Source organism: Medicago truncatula, chromosome 3, assembly GCF_003473485.1.
Source record: "Medicago truncatula cultivar Jemalong A17 chromosome 3, MtrunA17r5.0-ANR, whole genome shotgun sequence".
NCBI lineage: Eukaryota > Viridiplantae > Streptophyta > Magnoliopsida > Fabales > Fabaceae > Medicago > Medicago truncatula.
The window spans coordinates 36,827,423-36,850,522 of record NC_053044.1 but is presented as its reverse complement, the minus strand read 5'-3'; the positions used below and the strand labels follow the sequence as shown (position 1 = coordinate 36,850,522).

At 36.2% G+C, this 23,100-nt stretch overlaps 3 protein-coding genes across 3 annotated transcripts; all 3 read left to right on the top strand.

The window, feature by feature from the left end:
- Positions 1-1,460: 1,460 nt before the first annotated feature.
- On the top strand, positions 1,461-13,324 carry LOC25489412 (acetyl-CoA carboxylase 1). The gene is made up of 30 exons (XM_013605391.3): positions 1,461-2,004; positions 2,787-3,165; positions 3,394-3,600; positions 3,677-3,838; positions 4,097-4,189; positions 4,275-4,370; positions 4,450-4,623; positions 4,753-4,846; positions 4,983-5,170; positions 5,251-5,301; positions 5,381-5,420; positions 5,504-5,628; positions 5,713-5,829; positions 5,925-5,999; positions 6,096-6,152; positions 6,253-6,357; positions 6,513-6,599; positions 6,682-7,062; positions 7,181-7,291; positions 7,395-7,481; positions 7,570-7,746; positions 8,054-8,131; positions 8,231-8,353; positions 8,482-9,080; positions 9,196-9,433; positions 9,540-9,895; positions 9,998-10,211; positions 10,334-10,510; positions 10,642-12,795; positions 12,907-13,324. Exons 2-30 carry the CDS (start codon positions 2,818-2,820, stop codon positions 12,961-12,963), a joined length of 6,771 nt encoding a protein of 2,256 aa, XP_013460845.1. The 5' UTR covers positions 1,461-2,004; positions 2,787-2,817; the 3' UTR covers positions 12,964-13,324.
- A 4,649-nt stretch (positions 13,325-17,973) lies between these two features.
- On the top strand, positions 17,974-18,825 carry LOC112420221 (uncharacterized). Its single transcript, XM_024778953.1, has one exon. It carries the CDS (start codon positions 17,974-17,976, stop codon positions 18,823-18,825), a length of 852 nt encoding a protein of 283 aa, XP_024634721.1.
- A 2,594-nt stretch (positions 18,826-21,419) lies between these two features.
- On the top strand, positions 21,420-22,395 carry LOC112420220 (uncharacterized). The gene is made up of 3 exons (XM_024778952.1): positions 21,420-21,566; positions 21,648-21,968; positions 22,315-22,395. The coding sequence occupies exons 1-3, from the start codon at positions 21,420-21,422 to the stop codon at positions 22,393-22,395; spliced, it is 549 nt and encodes a 182-aa protein (XP_024634720.1).
- The last annotated feature ends 705 nt before the right edge of the window (positions 22,396-23,100 follow it).

Below are 23,100 nucleotides of genomic sequence, written 5' to 3'. Positions count from 1 at the left end.
GATGTTATGTAAGTGCAAGAAATATTATCCTTTCTCATTAAACTTATTTTAGTGAATTATTTTTCACTATTCAACATTAATAATGGTTGTTTTTTAAAATAATTATTAATGATTAATATTGTTGGTTATTTAAAATATTGAATTTCATGTCTTTGTTAGGAAAAATCAATACATATGCTCTTATTTTAAAACAAACACTGCCATATCTCCTTAATGAACAACTTATTTTAAAGAGTAAAGTAACTAATCTTAATAATTGATGAATAAATTAACGATTAGTTCACATGCATGACAAATTATACATATTTAAAAGGTCAACTCTTGATTTTATTTGTTTCACTTTTGCAACAATCAATGTTCCAAGAAGTTTATTTTATTTTGAAGGACATTATTATACCTTAAAAATGTTAATAATAAAGTAAAAAGTACATTGAACAAGACATGACAACATGCCATTAACACACATGGTAGGATGTTTATACATTGATTTAATTTTATGTATGAAGTCACGCAATTGATAAGTTATATTTAAATTTTACATTAAATTCTTAAGTATGTCGATGATTCTCTTTGATATTGGATGAGGGTATACGGCACACATCATTAGTGTTTGATTACGCAGTGATAAAAATTGATTTTGATTGTAATGATTATGTAAAAATAGATTTAAATTAAAATAAATTGAAGGATAAGTCAATTCTTAAAAATAAATTCAAATTTCTACTTAGTTATTTTTCTTCTTTTCACCTGAAGTTAGAATTGTTGTGTGTTTGGTCTAGCTTCTATGCACAAACGTATGTTGAAGTTCTTCTCAACCTAGAAAACAAGAAGCTACTAGCTAGTACCTTCATAAAAACGTGAGTCTACGGTGAATATGTCAGAATCATGACGATCCACCGTCATACTTAATATATGTTTGATATCTGAGTGGTTTGTCAGAATCACAATGATCCACCATAGTTTTATAAATATACCCACCGTGATACCAAACATTAGCTTAATATATCTTAGGTATCTGAACGGTTTTTCAGAATCACAATGAACCACTATAATTTTGTAAAAACCACCATATGTATCTTTTGAATATCAAAATGTTTGAGGAAAGCTACCATGATACCAAACACCCACTCAATTTTAAAGATAAAATCGATTAAACCAGTAATATCCATCTACGTGAAAAAAACCAAATATTTTAAAATCAATTCTACACTTCTGAAATGAATTCCAAATTTTTTAAAAGAATAACCAAACATACATTAATACAAAGTAGATGTAAATTATTATCTTGAAAACCATGAATTAGGCAAAAGTAAGATAGAGTTAAAGGGGAGATGAATGTATGATCCATCCAAATTTGACTGAATAGGAAGAAGGGTTGGTGGGTGCTACCGCCAGCAAACGGATAGTCAAGAGAGGCACCCACCCACACACATCTTCATCACTTCATCATATACAAAAACAAAACTATCAATTCAACTACCACCTCAACCCCTTTATCACTATTTATTCAATCATTCTTAATTCAATTATTATCCTTTTACAACAACAACGTGCATTTCATTCTTAATTCACAACCCCATTTCTTACTACCAATCAAAATCAATTTTTTTTTACTACCCGAATTATTATTATTACTGTTTTGAATAGTAATTACTTACAGCAGCCATAGTAAGAGAGAGAAAGTGGGTAGCTGGGAACTACTTCTTCTACTAGTAGTATTTAGGGGAGAGAGAGAGAGAGAGGTGTTGTGGCAGAGACAAGCACCACGTGCTATCTTAATTCATAGTATTCAAGACATTCATCAAACGTTAAACCAAAACCAAACCTACTCTCTTCTTAGTTTGGTTGGTTTTTGCATGATCATCATTTACATGCATTCATCCCAACACTTTTTTTCACCTTCTATAACCTCTTAAATTCAATGGTTGTTTTTCTCAAACACCTACAATAAAATTCTGTAGCAGCAAATTAAATATTACAAAATTGTTGTTTTTTTATTCCAAGGTTTGTGTCTTTCATCCATTTCTTCTTTTATTTATCTCTTTTTGTTTTAGTGATTAAGTGGTGATTAGTTTTTATGCTTAGGTGAATTTGATATTTGTTTATGAAGGAAAAAAGGGAAATTTTTTATTCCCAATTTGTTTGAAATTGTTGAAAAAATTGTGTTTTTGTTAAGTGGGTTGGTTTAAATTTTCTATGGTATGCTAAATCACTAGGTGGGGGTGAATATTTAGTTGAAAAAGTTTGAGTGATTACTGATTGCAATCATTGTATTCTGCTTTTTTTGGGATTACTGATTGCATCTGAAAGTGAGAGTGATGGAGAGAGAAAGACAGAGATGCTGAAGTATTAGGTTGTGTTTGGCTGTTTTTGTGTTTTAGTGAAAGCTTTAAGTTTGGGATGATGGATTTGTAATATGATTTAATGGGCAGTGTTCTGATTTTTCAAAATGAGTTCACCTTATCAGCTATAGTTATGAGTACTTCCAAAATTTGAGTTTCTTAGCAAGTCCATTTATGGTTGACCAAACAGAACCTAACAATTTTTAATTATTTTGTTCTTTTTACTTTGTGTCAATCTTGCAAGATAAGTTTAGATGGTTTTTTTTCTTTTTCTTTTTTCTATTGCTTCTTTATATGTTTTATCTTGAGTTTCTTCTATACAAGAAGCTCTACATTAATAATTCTCATAAAGTTTTCTGGATTTTTATTAGTGAAGAAGCAATAGCAATTGGAGAAAAGAAAAATAAAACTAACTTCAATTTTTTATCTATTTTTACTGTGTAGTATATTGGAGACAGCCAGAAGGAGAACAATAATGGCTAGCGCAGGGCGTGGAAATGGATACTTAAATGGTGTGCTACCGAGTAGGCACCCTGCTACTACAACCGAAATAGATGAATACTGCAATGCCCTTGGAGGAAACAAGCCGATTCATAGCATATTGATTGCAAACAATGGAATGGCAGCAGTCAAGTTTATACGCAGTGTTAGGAGTTGGGCTTACGAGACGTTTGGCACAGAAAAAGCTATCTTGTTGGTTGCCATGGCTACTCCAGAGGATATGAGAATCAATGCAGAACATATCAGAATAGCTGATCAATTTGTGGAAGTACCTGGTGGGACAAATAACAATAACTATGCCAATGTGCAGCTTATTCTAGAGGTGCGTGATTTTGGCTTCATGAGGATTTATACTTCCAAGTAATTGTTAAAAGTCGATTTTGTCTACTGTAACGTGTAACAAAGCATGAAAAAGAAATTTGTACCTGGACATGTTTCTTTGTTCTGTACTATTCTACTTCATATGAGATTTCGGTGTTTATGTAGTTATGATTATTTTGACCTACATAACTTATAAATTTTGCTGCCGGCCATGCAATATACATTCCAGATTGCTGAGATAACTCACGTTGATGCGGTGTGGCCTGGTTGGGGTCATGCATCAGAAAATCCTGAGCTTCCAGATGCATTAAAAGCAAAAGGAATTGTATTCCTTGGACCTCCTGCTATATCTATGGCAGCATTGGGAGACAAAATTGGTTCATCATTGATTGCTCAAGCAGCAGAAGTGCCAACCCTTCCATGGAGTGGTTCTCATGTAAGTTTCGTCTCCTGCTGTAGTTCATTTCTTTTGTATGGGGTTCGCAACTCATGACTTTGCAATTTTTTTGCAGGTGAAAATTCCTCCAGAAAGCGACTTGATTACTATTCCTGATGAAATTTACCGTGCAGCATGTGTTTATACAACAGAAGAAGCAATTGCAAGTTGTCAAGTAGTAGGTTACCCTGCAATGATCAAGGCATCTTGGGGTGGTGGTGGTAAAGGCATAAGAAAGGTTTGCTTCTTGTGTGGTCAACTCTGTAGCATGTAGAAAATCATATAGTATCAATGCCTATAAAGCACCGACACAGACACTAACATGTTGAAACTGATAATAATTTGAGAAAAACTACACATGTCAGTGTTAGAGGGAGAAACTTCGATATGAAATCTCGTTGCTACATAGATCAATGTTGATAATCTTGTGCCAATCATATTTTTGGTGTGTTTTGTCGGAAAGGTTTAGAAACTAACAGACATGTGGATATATTAGGTTCATAATGATGATGAGGTAAGGGCATTGTTCAAGCAAGTTCAAGGTGAAGTACCAGGCTCACCTATATTTATAATGAAAGTTGCTTCCCAGGTTAGATAAACAACTGAACTTTGATCTGAATGAGCATCATTCCTGGAGTCTTGATTATATTCTGACAATCTCTTTTTCCAAATAGAGCCGACATCTTGAAGTCCAATTGATTTGTGATCAGCACGGAAATGTTGCAGCTTTGCACAGCCGTGATTGCAGTGTTCAAAGAAGGCATCAAAAGGTATGTAAATCTTCTGTTACTACACCAAGTTGTCATGGTGGATTGAATCTCCGTAATGACAATCAATTATTTGTAACAGATTATTGAAGAGGGTCCCATTACTGTAGCACCTCCAGAAACGGTGAAAGAACTTGAACAGGCGGCTAGAAGATTAGCTAAATCTGTCAATTATGTTGGGGCAGCTACCGTTGAGTATCTTTATAGCATGGAAACTGGCGAGTACTACTTTTTAGAGTTGAACCCCCGACTACAGGTGTTGTATTATAACCTTGATTTTAGGTCACTGTAATTAATTGTTCTCTTATAACATGATTGCTTCTTCTTTTGACTCTGGTTACTCCAGTTGTTCCTTATGATAATGCTTGCATTTGTTGTTATATAGGTTGAGCATCCTGTTACTGAATGGATAGCTGAGATAAATCTGCCAGCAGCACAAGTTGCAGTTGGGATGGGTATCCCGCTCTGGCAAATTCCTGGTACAGCTTCATTTATATATATATATATATATATATATATATATATATATATATATATATCTTACTATTATTGCATTCTTCTTATTTGCTTGATTTCTTAGATATTTTTCATGTGTCTCACACTATCACTCAACAGAGATTAGGCGTTTCTATGGGATGGAACATGGCGGGGGAAATGATGGTTGGAGGAAAACATCACTGTTAGCTACCCCTTTTGATTTTGACAAAGCACAATCTACAAAGCCAAAAGGTCATTGTGTGGCTGTGCGAGTGACCAGCGAGGACCCTGATGATGGTTTTAAGCCTACAGGAGGAAAAGTGCAGGTTAACCACTAAATTAAACAGCAATCTCATCTTTTACTTTATTCATCCCGTAACACGTACTGAGTTAAATATTTGTGCAGGAGCTAAGCTTTAAAAGCAAGCCAAATGTGTGGGCTTACTTCTCTGTTAAGGTAAGTCTTCTGTTTCTTCAATTTTGTTTGTTTAACTTGAATGTTGAGGTGCTAAATTTTGGCAATTTTATGTTTGCAGTCCGGAGGAGGAATTCATGAATTCTCAGATTCTCAATTTGGTAAGTAGTAATTGTTATTAGTAATCTTCAAATATTATGGCTTATCTTCTATCAGATGCTTATATCCTATGTTTTTACCTCAGGACATGTGTTCGCTTTTGGAGAATCTAGAGCTTTAGCCATTGCAAATATGGTACTGGGGTTGAAGGAAATTCAAATTCGAGGAGAAATTCGTACCAATGTTGATTACACAATTGATCTTCTGAATGTAAATCACTACCATGATGACATATTAGTTTTATGGCAAGTTTTTATTATGCAGAAGTAACATTATTACAATACTTTATCTCAGGCTTCAGACTACAGAGACAACAAAATTCACACAGGATGGCTAGACAGTAGAATTGCAATGCGGGTTAGAGCAGAGAGGCCTCCCTGGTATCTGTCTGTTGTTGGAGGGGCACTCTATGTAAGCAAACTTATTTTTTTTAATGTATTTTTCTCCTTGAATTTTTGTTAGTTTCTTATCATGGAATTCATGACCTGTGCTTCTAATTAATGCAGAAAGCTTCTGCTAGCAGTGCAGCTTTGGTTTCAGACTATGTTGGCTATCTTGAAAAGGGGCAAATCCCTCCTAAGGTATTTTATCCAAATGGGAGGAACATGTGATTTATAGTGCTTCCAACTCTATTGTTATTTTCTAGTGATACTAATTTTTGCTGATAATTATGCCAGCACATTTCTCTTGTCCATTCTCAAGTTTCTTTGAGCATTGAAGGAAGCAAATACACGGTATGTACATTCTTTGTAATTCCCTTACCTTAGTTTGGGACTTACGCTATCATAGGCAATGCTCAATTTGCATAACTCATCTTCCAAAACAATTTTCTAGATTGACATGATACGAGGAGGACCTGGAAGTTACAAACTGAAATTAAATCAATCAGAGATAGAAGCGGAGATACACACTTTACGTGATGGGGGTTTGCTTATGCAGGCAAGTTTGTTCTCTCAACAACTTATGTATTTGTGCTTTTGCCGTTTTCACCACTACAGAATTAAGCTTGACATCGCTCCCTTTAGTATTTTATACCAGTCTTTGTTCTGTATCTGATTCTTGATTTCTTAACCGGTGGTTCCCACTTGTTACAGTTGGATGGAAACAGTCATGTAATATATGCAGAGGAAGAAGCAGCTGGAACTCGGCTTTTAATCGATGGAAGGACTTGCTTGCTTCAGGTGAAACTAGTTTATTTCTACCTTTAAAAATTTCTATTTCTTTTCATTGTTGCTAAGGTAACTAAATCCCTTTCATATGCAGAATGATCACGATCCATCAAAGTTAATTGGAGAGACACCGTGCAAGCTTCTGAGATATTTGGTTGCGGATGATAGTCACATTGATGCAGACACACCATATGCTGAAGTTGAGGTCATGAAAATGTGCATGCCTCTTCTTTCCCCTGCTTCTGGGATTATTCATTTCAGAATGGCTGAAGGTCAAGCCATGCAGGCTGGTGAACTTATAGCAAAGCTTGACCTAGATGATCCTTCTGCAGTAAGAAAGGCAGAACCCTTCACAGGGAGCTTTCCTATCCTGGGCCCTCCTACTGCAATTTCAGGTAAAGTTCATCAGAAATGTGCAGCAAGCTTAAACGCTGCACGGATGATTCTTGCTGGCTATGAGCACAATATTGATGAAGTGAGTAAATCTTTCCTCTTGATTCATTTACAAAGGAGTCTGACAATATTTATGGATTCCATTATTATTCGAAACTTGTATTTGTCTTTCTTATTAACAAGCTAGATATCTGTCTCAGGTTGTGCAAAGTTTGCTCAATTGCCTTGACAGCCCTGAACTGCCTTTCCTTCAATGGCAAGAGTGCTTTGCAGTTTTGGCGACCCGTCTTCCCAAAGATCTAAGAAATGAGGTAAAGGGACACCTTGCCAGCTATTCCATTTAATTTAATGTTTTATGACGTGATATGACCTGCCCTTGAACTAGTGTTTAAACTAATGTATGTGGTTTTTCAGTTGGAAGCTAAATATAAGGAGTTCGAAATTATTTCAAGCTCCCAAACTATTGATTTCCCTGCCAAACTATTGAAGGCAATCTTTGAAGTGAGTTGATGTTCCTGAATTGCTCGTTCTGATGCTTTCCCCTTTTAATATGAATAAATAAATTCATGGGATGTATTTTCTACTGCAGGCTCATCTTTCCTCCTGTCCTGAAAACGAAAAAGGAGCTTTAGAAAGACTAGTTGAACCGCTGACAAGTCTTGTTAAGTCTTATGAGGGTGGAAGAGAGAGCCATGCTCATAAAATCGTTCAATCTCTATTTGAAGAGTATCTTTCAGTTGAAGAACTATTCAGCGATAATATACAGGTTAGTATGATTATATGATAGCTTGTACTAATATTATTTGCGCAATTTAATCTGCAACGACCTTTTGGCTTCTACCTGCCAAATTAGTTTTTCTCAATGATGTTCAAGAGTGATTGTTTTTTTTTTTTTTTTGGTTATTTTCAGTTATTTATTTCCTTCATTTCCATGTTCATTTCATCGAACTAACTTTTGCTTTATCATTCATCTACTTAGGAGCTAAGAAGCTATTTTTAATATAAAAGACATGTTCTTAATCATTCAGTTTCTCTCAATATTCACAACATTTTCCCTTTTCTGTGACATCTAGGCTGATGTAATTGAACGGCTCCGTCTTCAATACAAGAAAGATTTGTTGAAGATTGTAGATATCGTGCTCTCTCATCAGGTATAAACTTTTTTAACTTCTCATCTCGAGTGATTTATTTCCTTGACGTCCTGTTGACACGGAACAGAAATTATATTAACTGCATTTCTTGGGTTTCAGGGTGTCAAGAGCAAAAACAAGCTGATACTGCGACTAATGGATAAACTGGTTTACCCTAATCCTGCTGCCTATAGGGATCAGTTAATCCGATTCTCCCAACTCAACCATATAGTTTATTCTGAGGTTAGTCCTGCTATATAGAGGGTTCTATGATCTGCATCATGTTATATTTTAAGGAGTCATAGTGTCTTTTAATTAATTTCTTTAAATTTTTTTGATTCGAAGCCTGATTTGTGTTCATCTTGATGCAGTTGGCTCTTAAGGCAAGTCAACTGTTGGAGCAAACTAAACTCAGTGAACTTCGATCCAGCATTGCTAGAAGTCTTTCTGAACTAGAAATGTTTACGGAGGATGGTGAAAATATTGATACTCCGAAGAGGAAGAGTGCCATTAATGACAGAATGGAGGACCTTGTGAGCGCTCCTTTGGCTGTTGAAGATGCCCTTGTTGGTTTATTTGATCACAGTGATCACACCCTTCAAAGGAGAGTTGTGGAAACTTATATCCGTAGGCTCTATCAGCCATATCTTGTCAAAGATAGCATCAGGATGCAGTGGCACAGATCTGGCCTTATTGCTACATGGGAATTCTTAGAAGAACACGTTGAACGGAAGAATGGGGTTGAAGACAAAACACTGGTGGAGAAACATAGTGAGAAGAAATGGGGAGTGATGGTTGTAATTAAATCTCTTCAATTTTTGCCAGCAATTATCAGTGCTGCATTAAGAGAAGCAACTAATAACTTTCACGATCCACTTAAAAGTGGTTCTGGTGACTCAAGTAACCATGGTAATATGATGCATATTGGATTAGTGGGCATCAACAACCAAATGAGTTTACTACAAGACAGGTACAGTTTCTGAAATTAATATTGAACCTGATTTTTTTTAGTATTATTATTTTTTCAATTGTCAAAGCACCAATGCCTGTATCATTATATAGCTTAACTTTTTGGTCTTTTGCAGTGGTGATGAGGATCAGGCTCAAGAAAGAATTGATAAGTTGGCCAAAATACTCAGAGAGCAGGAAGTAGGGTCCATAATACATGCTGCAGGTGTTGGAGATATTAGCTGTATCATACAGAGGGATGAAGGGCGTGCTCCAATGAGGCATTCCTTTCATTGGTCATCTGAAAAGCTACATTATGTAGAGGAACCTCTGTTGCGCCATCTTGAACCTCCCCTATCCATTTATCTTGAACTGGTTAGTTATTTCACGGTTCAGATCCTCGTTTTATTTTAGAATGTGGGAAAGAAGCATATTCCACTTGTACTTGCTCTTTAACTCATTAGTATTTATCTGATTATAGGACAAGCTTAAGTGCTATGAGAATATTCGCTATACACCATCCCGAGATCGTCAATGGCACCTCTACACGGTTGTGGATACCAAGCCACAACCAATTCAAAGAATGTTTCTTCGAACACTTATCAGACAGCCAACCACAAATGAAGGATACTCTTCTTATCAAAGACTGGATGCAGACACGTCCCGTACCCAATTGGCTATGTCTTATACTTCAAGGAGCATTTTTAGGTCCCTAATGGGCGCAATGGAGGAGTTGGAACTTAACTCACACAATACCACCATCAAATCTGAACATGCTCATATGTACCTCTATATCATACGCGAGCAGCAAATAGATGATCTTGTGCCTTATTCCAAGTAATTATGATTACAAAATTCTCCATATATATATATATTCTTTTATTAGCATGTAGTAAAGAAGATTTCATCTGGTTCTTACATTTTGGATGTTGATATCAGGAAAATTAACATAGAAACTGGCCAAGAAGAAACAACAGTTGAGGCAATCTTGGAAGAACTGGCACAGGAAATCCATTCCTCTGTTGGTGTAAGAATGCACAGATTAGGCGTTTTTGTGTGGGAAATCAAGCTCTGGATTACAGCATGTGGACAGGCAAATGGTGCTTGGAGGGTCATTGTAAACAATGTGACTGGTCATACATGCACTGTACATGTAAGTTTTTATTTTCTTAAAAGTCTCGAGGAAAGCTTCCTGCATGCCACAACTTTCACCATCTATATTAACGGAGATTATTTGTAGATATTGATTTGATTTTCATAATTTCTAAAATTCAGATATATCGAGAGATGGAGGATGCCATCACTCATAAAGTGGTCTACAGTTCAGTCACTCTAAAGGGACCACTGCATGGTGTACCGGTGAATGAAAACTATCAACCTTTGGGAGTTATTGACCGAAAACGTCTTGCAGCAAGAAAGAACAGCACCACATACTGCTATGATTTTCCCCTTGTAAGTGATATTTAATAAATTTAGTCATGTTTCTTTTGTCTGTCTGTTTGCGTATGTACACCATCTCCTTTTAATAAGTGGATGACAAGTCGAGTCAAACTAGGTTATCTGACGAGAAATACTTCGTGCAGGCATTTCAAACATCCTTGGAACAGTCCTGGTCAATTCAGCAGACAGGAATTCAAAAAGCCAACGATAAGGATCTCCTAAAAGTAACAGAGCTTAAATTTTCCGAGAAAGATGGTAGTTGGGGTACTTCTCTTGTTCCTGCAGAGCGTGTTGCTGGACTCAATGATGTTGGCATGGTAGCCTGGTTGATGGAAATGTGTACGCCTGAATTCCCATCTGGAAGGACAATATTGGTTGTTTCAAATGACGTTACCTTCAAGGCCGGTTCTTTTGGCCCAAGAGAGGATGCATTCTTTAGAGCAGTAACCGATCTTGCCTGTGCAAAGAAAATACCTTTAATTTACTTGGCAGCAAATTCTGGTGCCCGTTTAGGTGTTGCCGAGGAAGTCAAAGCTTGTTTCAAAGTTGGTTGGTCTGAGGAATCTAAACCCGAGCATGGTTTTCAGTATGTATATTTAACACCTGAGGATTATGCTCGAATCGGATCATCAGTGATGGCACATGAATTAAAACTTGAAAGTGGAGAAACCAGATGGGTTATAGATACCATTGTTGGCAAAGAAGATGGACTGGGAGTTGAAAACTTGAGTGGTAGTGGGGCCATTGCTGGTGCCTATTCAAGGGCATACAAGGAAACCTTTACATTGACATATGTTACCGGTAGGACTGTTGGAATTGGTGCTTATCTTGCTAGGCTTGGGATGAGGTGCATACAGAGGCTTGATCAGCCTATAATTCTTACCGGGTTTTCAGCATTAAACAAACTTCTTGGTAGGGAGGTGTACAGCTCTCACATGCAACTTGGTGGACCGAAAATCATGGCAACAAATGGAGTCGTTCATCTCACTGTTTCGGACGACCTTGAAGGAGTTTCTTCTATTTTGAAGTGGCTTAGCTACGTTCCTTCTCATGTAGGTGGTGCACTTCCCATTGTAAAGCCCCTTGATCCCCCAGAGAGGGAAGTGGAGTATTTACCGGAAAATTCATGCGATCCTCGTGCTGCCATTTCTGGAACTCTGGATGTTAATGGAAAGTGGCTGGGAGGTATTTTTGACAAGGACAGCTTTGTGGAGACACTAGAAGGATGGGCTAGGACGGTTGTTACAGGAAGGGCAAAGCTTGGAGGAATTCCAGTGGGAATTGTTGCGGTGGAAACGCAAACAGTTATGCAAATAATACCTGCTGATCCAGGCCAACTTGATTCTCACGAGAGGGTTGTTCCTCAAGCTGGGCAAGTGTGGTTTCCTGATTCTGCGACCAAGACGGCCCAAGCGATATTGGATTTCAACAGAGAAGAGCTCCCACTTTTCATTATCGCAAACTGGAGAGGCTTTTCAGGTGGACAAAGGGACCTTTTTGAAGGAATTCTTCAGGCTGGTTCGACTATTGTGGAGAACCTTAGGACATACAAGCAGCCCATATTTGTATACATCCCAATGATGGGTGAACTCCGAGGCGGGGCTTGGGTTGTTGTCGACAGCCGAATCAACTCAGACCACATTGAAATGTATGCCGAACGAACGGCTAAAGGTAACGTCCTTGAGCCGGAAGGAATGATTGAGATCAAATTTAGAACAAGAGAATTGTTGGAGTGTATGAGAAGACTTGATCAACAATTGATTACTTTGAAGGAAAAACTTTCTGAAGCCAAGAGTAACAAAGACTTTGGTGCATATGATTCTCTGCAGCAGCAGATTAGATTCCGTGAGAAACAGCTTTTGCCTTTGTATACTCAGATAGCTACCAAATTTGCTGAACTCCATGATACTTCATTAAGAATGAAAGCAAAGGGTGTAATCAGGGAAGTTCTTGATTGGCGTAACTCGCGTTCTGTCTTCTATCGGCGACTGCACAGGAGAATCGGTGAGCACTCACTGATCAACAGTGTGAGAGATGCTGCTGGTGACCAATTGTCATATGTTTCTGCCATGAACTTGCTCAAAGAATGGTATCTGAATTCTGATATCGTCAAAGGCAGTGAAGATGCTTGGTTGGACGATGAAGCCTTCTTCAGATGGAGGGATGATACATCATATTATGAGGATAAACTAAAGGAATTGCGCGTCCAGAGACTGTTGCTTCAGTTGACAAATATTGGCGACTCGGCTCTAGATTTACAAGCTCTACCTCAAGGTCTTGCCGCCCTTTTAAGCAAGGTAAAAAACATTTGTTATTATCTAGTTATTACATCAACTGTTTACAGTTTATCATTTGCTTCATCATGTTTTGGAACATGGTTATATGATTATTTAAATTTTCATGTGCAGTTGGAAGCATCGAGTCGCGATAAGTTGACCAATGAACTTCGCAAGGTACTTGGTTAGTAGAAAGTGAATGCTCTTGTGATCTGCCCATGCACTCATGTTGTAGTGTTCACGTCGTTGATATGTGACCATATAGAAATGTACCCATTTTAAGATGTTATCTTCAAGGTAGCAGCGTCCCTTGGAAAATGGACTTTCACTTGAGGGATCAAACTGTAAATGACTTCAATCTTGGATAGATATTTAATTTATGCAGTTAGAGGATCACAACCAGCATCACCATGTTTGGTCTATTTATTTGCTGGTCGATTGATTCTTTGCGTGTATCTGAATAAACATGTAATAATTTGAACATTGATTATTTTTTATGAACAAAAAAGTTTTGGGCAGTCACATATGCTTCCCAACAAGTTTATAGTCACTCATTGTCCGTGGATTTATGAATTTTTTTAAGCCAAATATCAAGCTCTCCAACAAGTTCTGTTTGGAAAATTTAAAGGCATTTTCACCTACTTTGAACACCATCACAGCATAAAAAACAGGGTTTATCACGATTCACGAACAACATAAGCACCTCCCTTCGTTTCTCACGTGATCTATCACGAACAAGTATATTGTTGTGATTAGCTATGCGCATCACTGCAAAATCCATTACACATAATTGTTGTCTTGAGCTACCGGCTACAGCTAAGCAATGTCCATTACACATAATTGTTGTCTTGAGCTACCGGCTACTGCTAACCAATGCATTCTATGGTGAATGTAAAAGTAAAAATCCAAAAAAATTGTCTTCGTTCTCAACGGAGCTGCTTCTGTCTGCACCGTACTTGAGAAGAAGCATCGTGACTAACTTAAGCTCATGTTGACATAGTAAGGGAGGTATATGTCAATTGGATAAAACAAATAAGGGAGGTCAATATTCTTTTAAACATGGTGGTATGCATGTCTTTTATAAGAACATCATTTTATCTTGGGACGAATGAAGTTTTTGAATCTAAATTTAAAGGGGAATTAGTCACTTTAATCCCTGAATGGGAAATGAGTAGACATTTTAGTTACTGAATGCAGAGAAATTGCAAAACAGTCCTTGAATATAAACTCTGTTGGTCAATTTCAGGAACTAAATGATTAACAAAGTCTACATTCAGGGACTAAATTGACTAACATAGTTTGCATTCAGGGACTAATTGACTAACATAGTCTACATTCAGGGACCATTTAGCAATTTATCTGCATTCAGGGACTAAAGTGACGACTCATTTTCTATTCAGGGACTAAAGTGACTAATCTCCCAAATTTAAAAGGTTTGTACCTATATTCCGTTATTTTGTATATTTGTCTAGTATCCATACTTTAGTTGCATTGGTTGGTTGGTTCAGTTTGCAAGGAAATTTTACCCCACACCCTTACATATATACCCTCATCCCAACATTTTACTCAAAGTACCCATTTTACCCCTCATATATAATAAAATTCTTCATTCATTCTCATTTGTTCCATGTAACAGCCCAATTTTTAGCTAGATTTATTTTAATTACTTTTATTATGTGTTTTATGTGTGATTAATCATCATTGGGTGCATTTTCATGAGTTTCCGTGTTAGAAGGGTATTTTAGTCGTTTTAGACTTAAGGGTATTTTGATCATTTGTGAGAACGGGTAAAATTATAATTTTTGGTAGGAATTACTTTTAAGGATTAGTGAGAATAGTTATTTCATTAAGTTACTAGAGTAAATTGAGATTTTACCGTTTAGTGATCGTTAGTGACATTTTACCGTTATTAGTTAAATATCGTTTGGAGTGTAGAAATATTTTTGGTTTGAATAGAAATGAGTTAAGCCCACTAGAAACTAGGTTAAGCCCATTAAGGGTCATACCTAAGGAGTTATCTTAGGAAAATATAACTTCATTTATTTCATAAGATATTTTCTAGAGAGAGGTAGAGAGAGAAAGTGGGAGAAGAGAAGAACAAGGGTTAGAGAGAAGAACTTGAAGAATTAAGGATTGGAGTGAACTTAGGAGCTAAATTGAAGCCTAAGTTGGGATTAATCTTCATCTAAGGTAAGAGGGTTAGTCTTTATCATAATCATTTGGTTAATTCTTTTTCTCTTGTTCTATGCATAATTGATTATGGGAATAAGTGATTATCATGAACCCAATCTTTGAAATTCGTGCTAATGTGGTAGAGATATGTTTGAATATGTTAATTTGATGTTTAATGAATTGTTGATGATGAAATTGCAAGTTCATGATGTATGAAAATGGGTAGTTGGTAAATTATGCTCAATTGGTGAATTATGCATGGTTGTTGATGAATTATGATATGTTTCATGATCAATGGTTGTTGTTGTTGTTTAGTCATATGGTTGATGATAATTCATGGCTTGGGTTTGCATGATTCATGATTGTTGTTGAGAAATGAGTTGTTGTTGGTGGTTTTGTAAAATGGGTTGATAATGAAGAAGTTTGATTTTGATTATGTTGAATGAGTTAAGGAAGTTGTTAGAATGAATTAGGATGATATGATTTTCTGTTTTAATCACTTGGTTTTGGAGAGAAATCGTTTTAGGAAGAAAACGGGTTTTTGAGTAAAAGTGGTTTTTAAGTGCTTTTGTAAAATAAGTCATTTTGGGATGAGTTTGATTAAGTTGTTTAAATGTCAAGTTTTCAAGTGTGGTTTGTATGGTCTAAGTGTTAGGAATACATTGGCGAAAACGGAACTGAAATCGGATTCGAAAACAAGATTTTATGTGCAAAAACGTAAAAATGCATTTTGCTGTACTGGTGAGGTGACACGACCGTGCGTCTAGATGACAATGGATCCCAAACACCTAACCTTATTCAATCAATTTATAATTAAGCTTCTAAGAGTATCATAGCTTGATTCTAACTTGGTTTTGTTTTGAAAATGATTTGGTTTCGCAATATGGAAGAAATGATATGAACTTGTCGTAATTTGATAATTTTGATGATTTTTGTCAAAATGAACTTTTGTGAACTAAATAGGATTACAAGTTAAACCTACAGCTCTTATAGACTTAGGTAGGACTTGTATGGTTGGTCAAACATCTTAATCATGTCAAAAGTGATATTTCGGGTGGGAATGTGAAAGGTTGTGAAAATGAGATTTTCATATGAACTTAAGTGGTGCTTGGATTAATGTTAATGATTCGGAGGCGACTTAACTTCATGATTACATTGTCGATTAAGATTGTTTGAAGGTTTTCAACTTGTCTATGTCATTTTGCCTTGGGTTTTGTCAATGTTGGTCGGTTACCACTTGATATGGTTTTAGTCGGGAATGTTTCTTGAACCAATTGTCTTGAGAATTGTGGTGGCTATGTTTATATAACTAAGTGAAGTTGTATGAATGAATGATTGTTTTGGATATGATATTTATCATGAGATGTGTAAGCTATCTTACTTAGAATGTAAGAAATGTTTGAATTGGTGAAACTATATGATGTGGTTGATGTTGAATGGTTATATGTTGGATATGATATTTGTCATGAGATGTTGTATGTTCTCTTACTTGGAATATGAGAATTGTTTGGAATGGTGAAACTATATGTGATAGTTGATGTTGAATGACATTGTTGATTATTGATAATCATGTTGATATGTGATGATGAATACTATGATTTAATTGTGAATGGGCATGTTTTCTTGATAATGCAAATGATGTGGAGATGAACAATATAATTGGGTGTTGTCCTATATATTGTGGAGAAAATTGTGATTGTTGTCGCATTATCGAGTCTTGTTACATGTACATGCATCATAGTCGTGTAGTTGTAAAAGGGTTGAGCTCTTTTACTTCAGAGATTATGTAAGGCGGGGGTGAACCCTTACATACGATGTTGAGTTGTTCCATCGGAGGTGACGACCTTTTGGAGATTTGGTACCACATGCATTTATGTGTCAATAAGTGCATATTATGACATGAGTCTTATTTGATATATGTGATTGGTGATTGTTCATGAAATGTGGTTAATGATTATTCATGATAAATGTGATTGGTGATTGTGAATGAATATTGTGAATTGGAAATTGTTCATATGATTAATGATTATTCATGATAAATGTGATTGGTGATTGTGAATGAATATTGTGAATTGGAAATTGTTCATATGATTAATGATTATTGATGTTAGATATTGGGGTGTGATGTAAGTATTAATGTGTGATTATTAGTGATCAAATGCATGTTGTTAATTGAATTATTCATGATAACTGTTATTGGATTATGATAATGTAATACTTACCTCCAGTGGATATGTGATGAACCTCCTGCCTATCTGTATGGATGGGTAGACGTTGTGCAGGATTAGATGCTTGATGAGTTTTTGTGCTTGGTGGATATCGGGAGCTTTCTCCGATATCGGTGTTTAGATGTTTAGTCGGCTCTGATCTAGGCTTCGTTGTGTCGGTCTAGATTAGTTTATTTTGAATTTTGTTATGTTTGGAGATTACCCATTTGTTGGGATTTTTGAGATTCATCTATGTCGATGTAATTATTGATTCATGACATGTATATTTTGATTACTCTGGTTTATATTCCGCTGCAACTGTTGAGGTTTATATGTTTATTGGTTTTTGAATTTTGAATGTGGCGTAGCCTCTATTTCTTGAATAAATGTATTATTCGCATGTTTAATTGCTTTAATAGAAATAGGAGTGTTACATTCCACACCCTTGTTAGGATCCTCTCCATTTAAACATGATCTCCATCTATCTGTCAAAGATGTTTTCTCTGTTAATGATGATCGCACTCAAGCTCTATACACCACTCTTCCAGCAGCTATTGGAGACTACATCAACACTACTCATTATCGTTTCAATGCCGCCATTGAGGACACCATAATTTGGGCTCACAACAAAAATGGCAGCTACACTACTAAAAGCGGCTATGCATGGCTTCTTTCCCTCAAAGCTACAGTGGCAGATCCTAGTTCTCATCATTCATGGATTTGGATTTGGAGATTGTAAGTTCTGGAAAAATATAAATTTCTCATTTGGTTAGCTTGCCACAATGCCTCCCCTACTTTATCTTTGCTTCATCATAGTAATATGGCACCTTCGGCTACCTGTGCACGTTGCGGAGATCATGATGAAACCTTCCTTCATTGTGTTCGAGATTGCCGATTTTCTAGCAACATTTGGCACAAAATTGGTTTCATAGGTACTGACTTCTTCACTGTTCAAAATGCTTATGACTGGATCAAAAATAGCACCTCAGATAACCGCACCACTCTCTTTCTTGTCGGTCTTTGGTGGGTTTGGAACCGCAATTTAATGTACCTAAATAACGAAACTTGGTCGATGACTCGTCTTTGCAACAACATTCACAGTTCAACGGATGTAATCCGATCAAGCTTCCAGAGAGATGGCAGCGCTGCTCCACTTGATCGTTTAATTAAATGGAATTGCAACAATCACCAAGGTTCAATTTTAAATGTTGATGGCAGCTGCTTAGGATCCCCAACCCATGCGGGCTTTGGCGGTCTCCTCCGTAATAATGCAGGCTTTTATTTATCAGGCTTTTCAGGTTTCATTCCCAACTCTACTGATATCCTATTGGCAGAACTCACAACTATTTACCATGGATTGAGTAAGGCTATTGAAATGGGTGTGGATGATTTGATATGCTATTATGACTCTCTCCTCTCCATCAATCTCATCTTTGTTAACACGACGCGGTTTCATATCTATGTTGTGTTAATTCAAGATATTAAAGACATGTTAGACAACCGTAATTACTTCCTCCAGCATACTCTCAGAGAGGGAAACCAGTGTGCTGACTACCTGGCTAAACTAGGAGCTTCCTCATATGTGGAGATCATCACCCACTCCTCGCCTCCGGTCGACCTCCTTCCCTTGCTAAGGATCGACGCGTCGGGAATTTTCTTTACTAGGCCCTAGTTTTCTCTCTTTTTTTTTCCTGCTCTTTTTTTCGTTTCTTTAGCCTTGTAACCATAAAAAAATCCTCTCCATTTAAACTCTTTTCCATTTCTTCCGTTTGAAGAGATAAAGACACAAAAATCTTGAAAATAGTTAATGATGATGAGACTCATTTAATGATAGGACCCACCTCCTATTTTGTGTGTCCTTTTCTTTCCTTATGACAATCTCTATTTATTTTTATAAATTGAGAGGATCTGAACTCGCCTTGTTGGTAGAGGAAATAACAGAGAGAGTATGAGCATGTACTGGAAAACATGTTACGAGTTTTCCGGTATTGCTTGATTACCGGAATCGTTATTTCCAGTTTTGAAGATCATTATCCAAAACGGCAAGTCATCAATTTTTTGGTTGAAGTTTCTTCCCAGCAATCGCAATCAACGGTTTTCGGTTGAGGTTTCTTAAACATTTTGATTCTTGGTTTATTGTCCTGGTGTATGCAATTTTGTTCCTTTTTCTATGAAAGAAACAGGTGAGTTGGGGTTTGGCCTTTTTCCGACGCCTATTATTATGATGGATTTTGGTTGCATCTCAAAATCCGTCAGAAATTCCTTTGCGGTGGATTTTAGCCTATTTTGCGATGGATTCCTACCGTTGCTAAAAACAAATTTTCTAGTCGTGTTAAATAATGTACCATTCCGTTGTTTGGACTTGAAAAATAAAGAAGAAATGGAACACGGTGGAATGTATTCTATATACCCTATTCTTTCAATATCGCTCACCACCATTACCTGGCTAGTTGTCTTCGATCTTCTTTCTTGTTTGTGTCTTCTTCTCTTCCCCATAACCTCGTGTATATGCATCATAACTTTATTTCCCTTGCATATTCCTACTCTGTTAATGGGACACGCACCAATCTATTTTCACACTTGTAAATATATCTTTCTTTACAATTATTTTGCCGCACGTAACTTGTCCCACAATTGCGTTTTTCTCTGCACGCTTCCATGTCCGTGCCAATTTACTTTTGATACACATAACTTGTTCAATTGGCTTCTTTTTTGCACACTACACATTCACGTTAATTTGTTACACCTATTTGAACTGACGAGTTTTTTTTTTTTTTTTTTTTTTTTTTTTTTTTTTTTTTATAAGAAGATTTTTTGAACTTTACAATCTAAATATTTTAAGTTCAATAATGATTCAATATTTTTTTTAATTCCTCAAAAAATTGCTTATTTTGATTATAATGACAATTTTCAAAGCAATATTCAATTAATAATCACCTTCAATAATGGCGTTAGGATATAAGTTAGAGTATGGTTCAATTTTACATAATGATGATTTTACAGTCGATGCTAATAAAGGGATTAAAAGTTATAAGTACTCTGCTCCATTCATTTTTTTTTTAATAACACCAACATTCAATGGGATAATATATCTCATTAAGAACCTTATCAGAAAAAACTAAGGGGATAAAATCATGGTTAAGAAAAAAAGAGTGCATCATATTTTTGTCTCTCTTTCATAAAGACAATTATATATGAGACGAAGATCACATAATCTTTTATAATAGTTATTCAAAATCTTTACTTGATTGTGACTACGTAAAAAGATATGGTATATCTCCCTTAATCAACTTTCCAGTACGTTTGAACATCTTTTTTTTTTTTTTAGCAACCTTAAGATCCAATTGTTGGAACTTAAAAGCATGAGATTTATATAAATTGGAAGGGAAAAACAAAAAAATTTACTTGTGATCTTTTTAAGGTTGTTATTCCCAATCTCTTGTGTCAACTTCTTCAATTTACCAAGTTCCAATTGAATCGAGTCCCTGATAGTTAAGTGCATCCAAACAGTGAGAAAAACAAATTAATCAACAATTGGTCATATTCACATCGTAGATCTAAAGCCTCTTCATGGAATAGGCGGTGATAGAACTTTAGTTTGAGTGCAGGGAGAAAGAGGAGTGAGTCACGTTGAATGAAGGGAGAAGGAAGGCAACGTTTCACTTTCAGGCTGAAAGGGAAAAAGGGAAAAGAGAGTCTCACCTGAGTCATTAAAAGTAACATTTAATCACAACCATCTAATTTAATCTAAGGGTTATTATCTCTTCCACTCACCCTCTTATTATAAAATGTCCTCTCATTTGAAACATCCCCTATATATATATATATATATATATATATCAAATTACATCAAAATAATATAACACCAATGTCACACCACTCAATATCGTTTGACTCGATTCATATTTTCAAAATTTGATCGTTAGATTGTAAGTTATATCATTTAGATCATACATGTAAATTTTTACATAAATTTGAAATCATTTGATATGTTATTGAGACCCATTAAAATTAACGATTTATTCGTGTTTATATAACACCATTACTCTTGGTGATTCTCAAAACCATATCAAATGATTTTAGATTTGTATAAAATTTTACATGCATGATCTATATGATATAAACTTAGAATCTAATAGTCAAATTTGAATCGAGTAAAACAATATTGAACTGTATAATATTACTTGGGTGTAATTTCTTTAAAAAAAATATTACTTTGGTGTTATTTGATCCTTCGTGTGTGTGTATTTGTTGAAAGCATCGGTGATGGGAAGGATACTTTCTTTTGGTAAATGGGTCAGGGATATTCCGTTGAGGTTAAAGTTTCCTCACCTCTTCGAGTTGGCCGTGGAAAAAGAGTCTAGTGTGGAGCGTATGGGGAGGCTCAGGTGGGAGATAGATGGTGAGGCGTGGGTGTGGAGACGTCGTCTGTTTGCGTGAGAGGAGGAGCGCGTGAGGGAGTGCTCCATTTTATTACATAACATTGTCTTGCAGGATAATGTTCACGACACTTGGAGGTGGCATTTAGATCCTGTGCATGGGTACTCGGTGCGGGAATCCTTTCGGTTTATTACTAGTTCAGGTGACATGGTGGATAAGACTCTTGTTGACGACGTTTGGCATAAACATGTTCCTTCAAAGGTGTCTCTATTGGTGTGGCGCCTTCTTCGTAATAGAGTTCCTACCAAAAACAACTTGACACATCGTGGTGTTTTGCCTACAAATGACACGGCTTGTGTGGCTGGTTGTGGTATATCCGAAACTACTCAACACCTTTTCCTTCAATGCAATATTTCGAATGAGCTATGGTCTCAGGTGTGGAAGTGGCTAGGGATTTTTCGGTGCATGCATGTGAGCTTCGACACCATTTTATTCAGTTCACTAAGATGGCGGGCATGCCAACATTTACTCATTTATACTTGCGGATTATTTGGTTTGCAACTGTCTGAGTAATTTGGAAGGAAATGAACAACCAAATTTTTCAAAATAAGGCTTTGTTTACTTTTCATCTCACAGAAAAAGTAGTTAAATTATTTCTTATGGCTGAATCAAAGCAGGCGAATTTTGATTATAGTTATCACGATTGGTGGAAACATCCCATTCTTTGTATGAGAGTGTGTATGTAATTTTTTGAGTTTTGGTTGGTGCTCTTTTTGTGTAGCACTGTGACTCTGTAAATATTTTCGGTGTTCATCCTTTTGCACACCTTGTGCGGGTGGTAACATCGTTGGGTTTTATTTAATCTCATTTTGATTTGTTAAAAAACAAAAAAAGTCAATTGAAGGTTTTTTTTTTTTTTTTTTTTTGTCTTATATGAAGTGATAATCTACTGAAATTAAACTCACACACAACTGTGAGGTCCCGGATTCGAACTCAGGTCACAACGTCCGGCTTTGCAATTTCGGCATTTGCAAGTTGAGCTAGGACTTCTAGACAATTGAAAGTCGTTTTATTAAGTGCAGTAAATTAATTTTGTTTATTTTTATCAAAAATCATTTCAATCACTCTAGGAACAAACTGCATAGTACACTGGGCATCAAGAAACAACCTTGAGGTGAAAATGGCATATTCCTTAGGTGAAATCGCTGAGTTTCCTAATCACTTCAATTCTCACGTACAACGACAAGCGACCATTCCCATGAAAGTTGGGTGTAGACAAGCAACACTCTAGAATTATGTTCCTTATTATGGAACAAAACTACGTATCACAGTTAAGGTCGAGATTCCACATATTTGTGCTTAAAAACCAATGTTGTGGGGATGGTCCCTTGTCTTTGTGGGAATTGAAGTAATGTGGACCTCGAGTAAGTTGTAGCAAATAATACATTTTGCTCGTTCTGAGTCTAACAAGAAATTTTCTTTTTGGAATCATTTTATGCGGATTTGGGATTATTGTTAAGTGGACTCTACAGTTAATTAATAAATTAAAGGTAGATATTGTACCTAC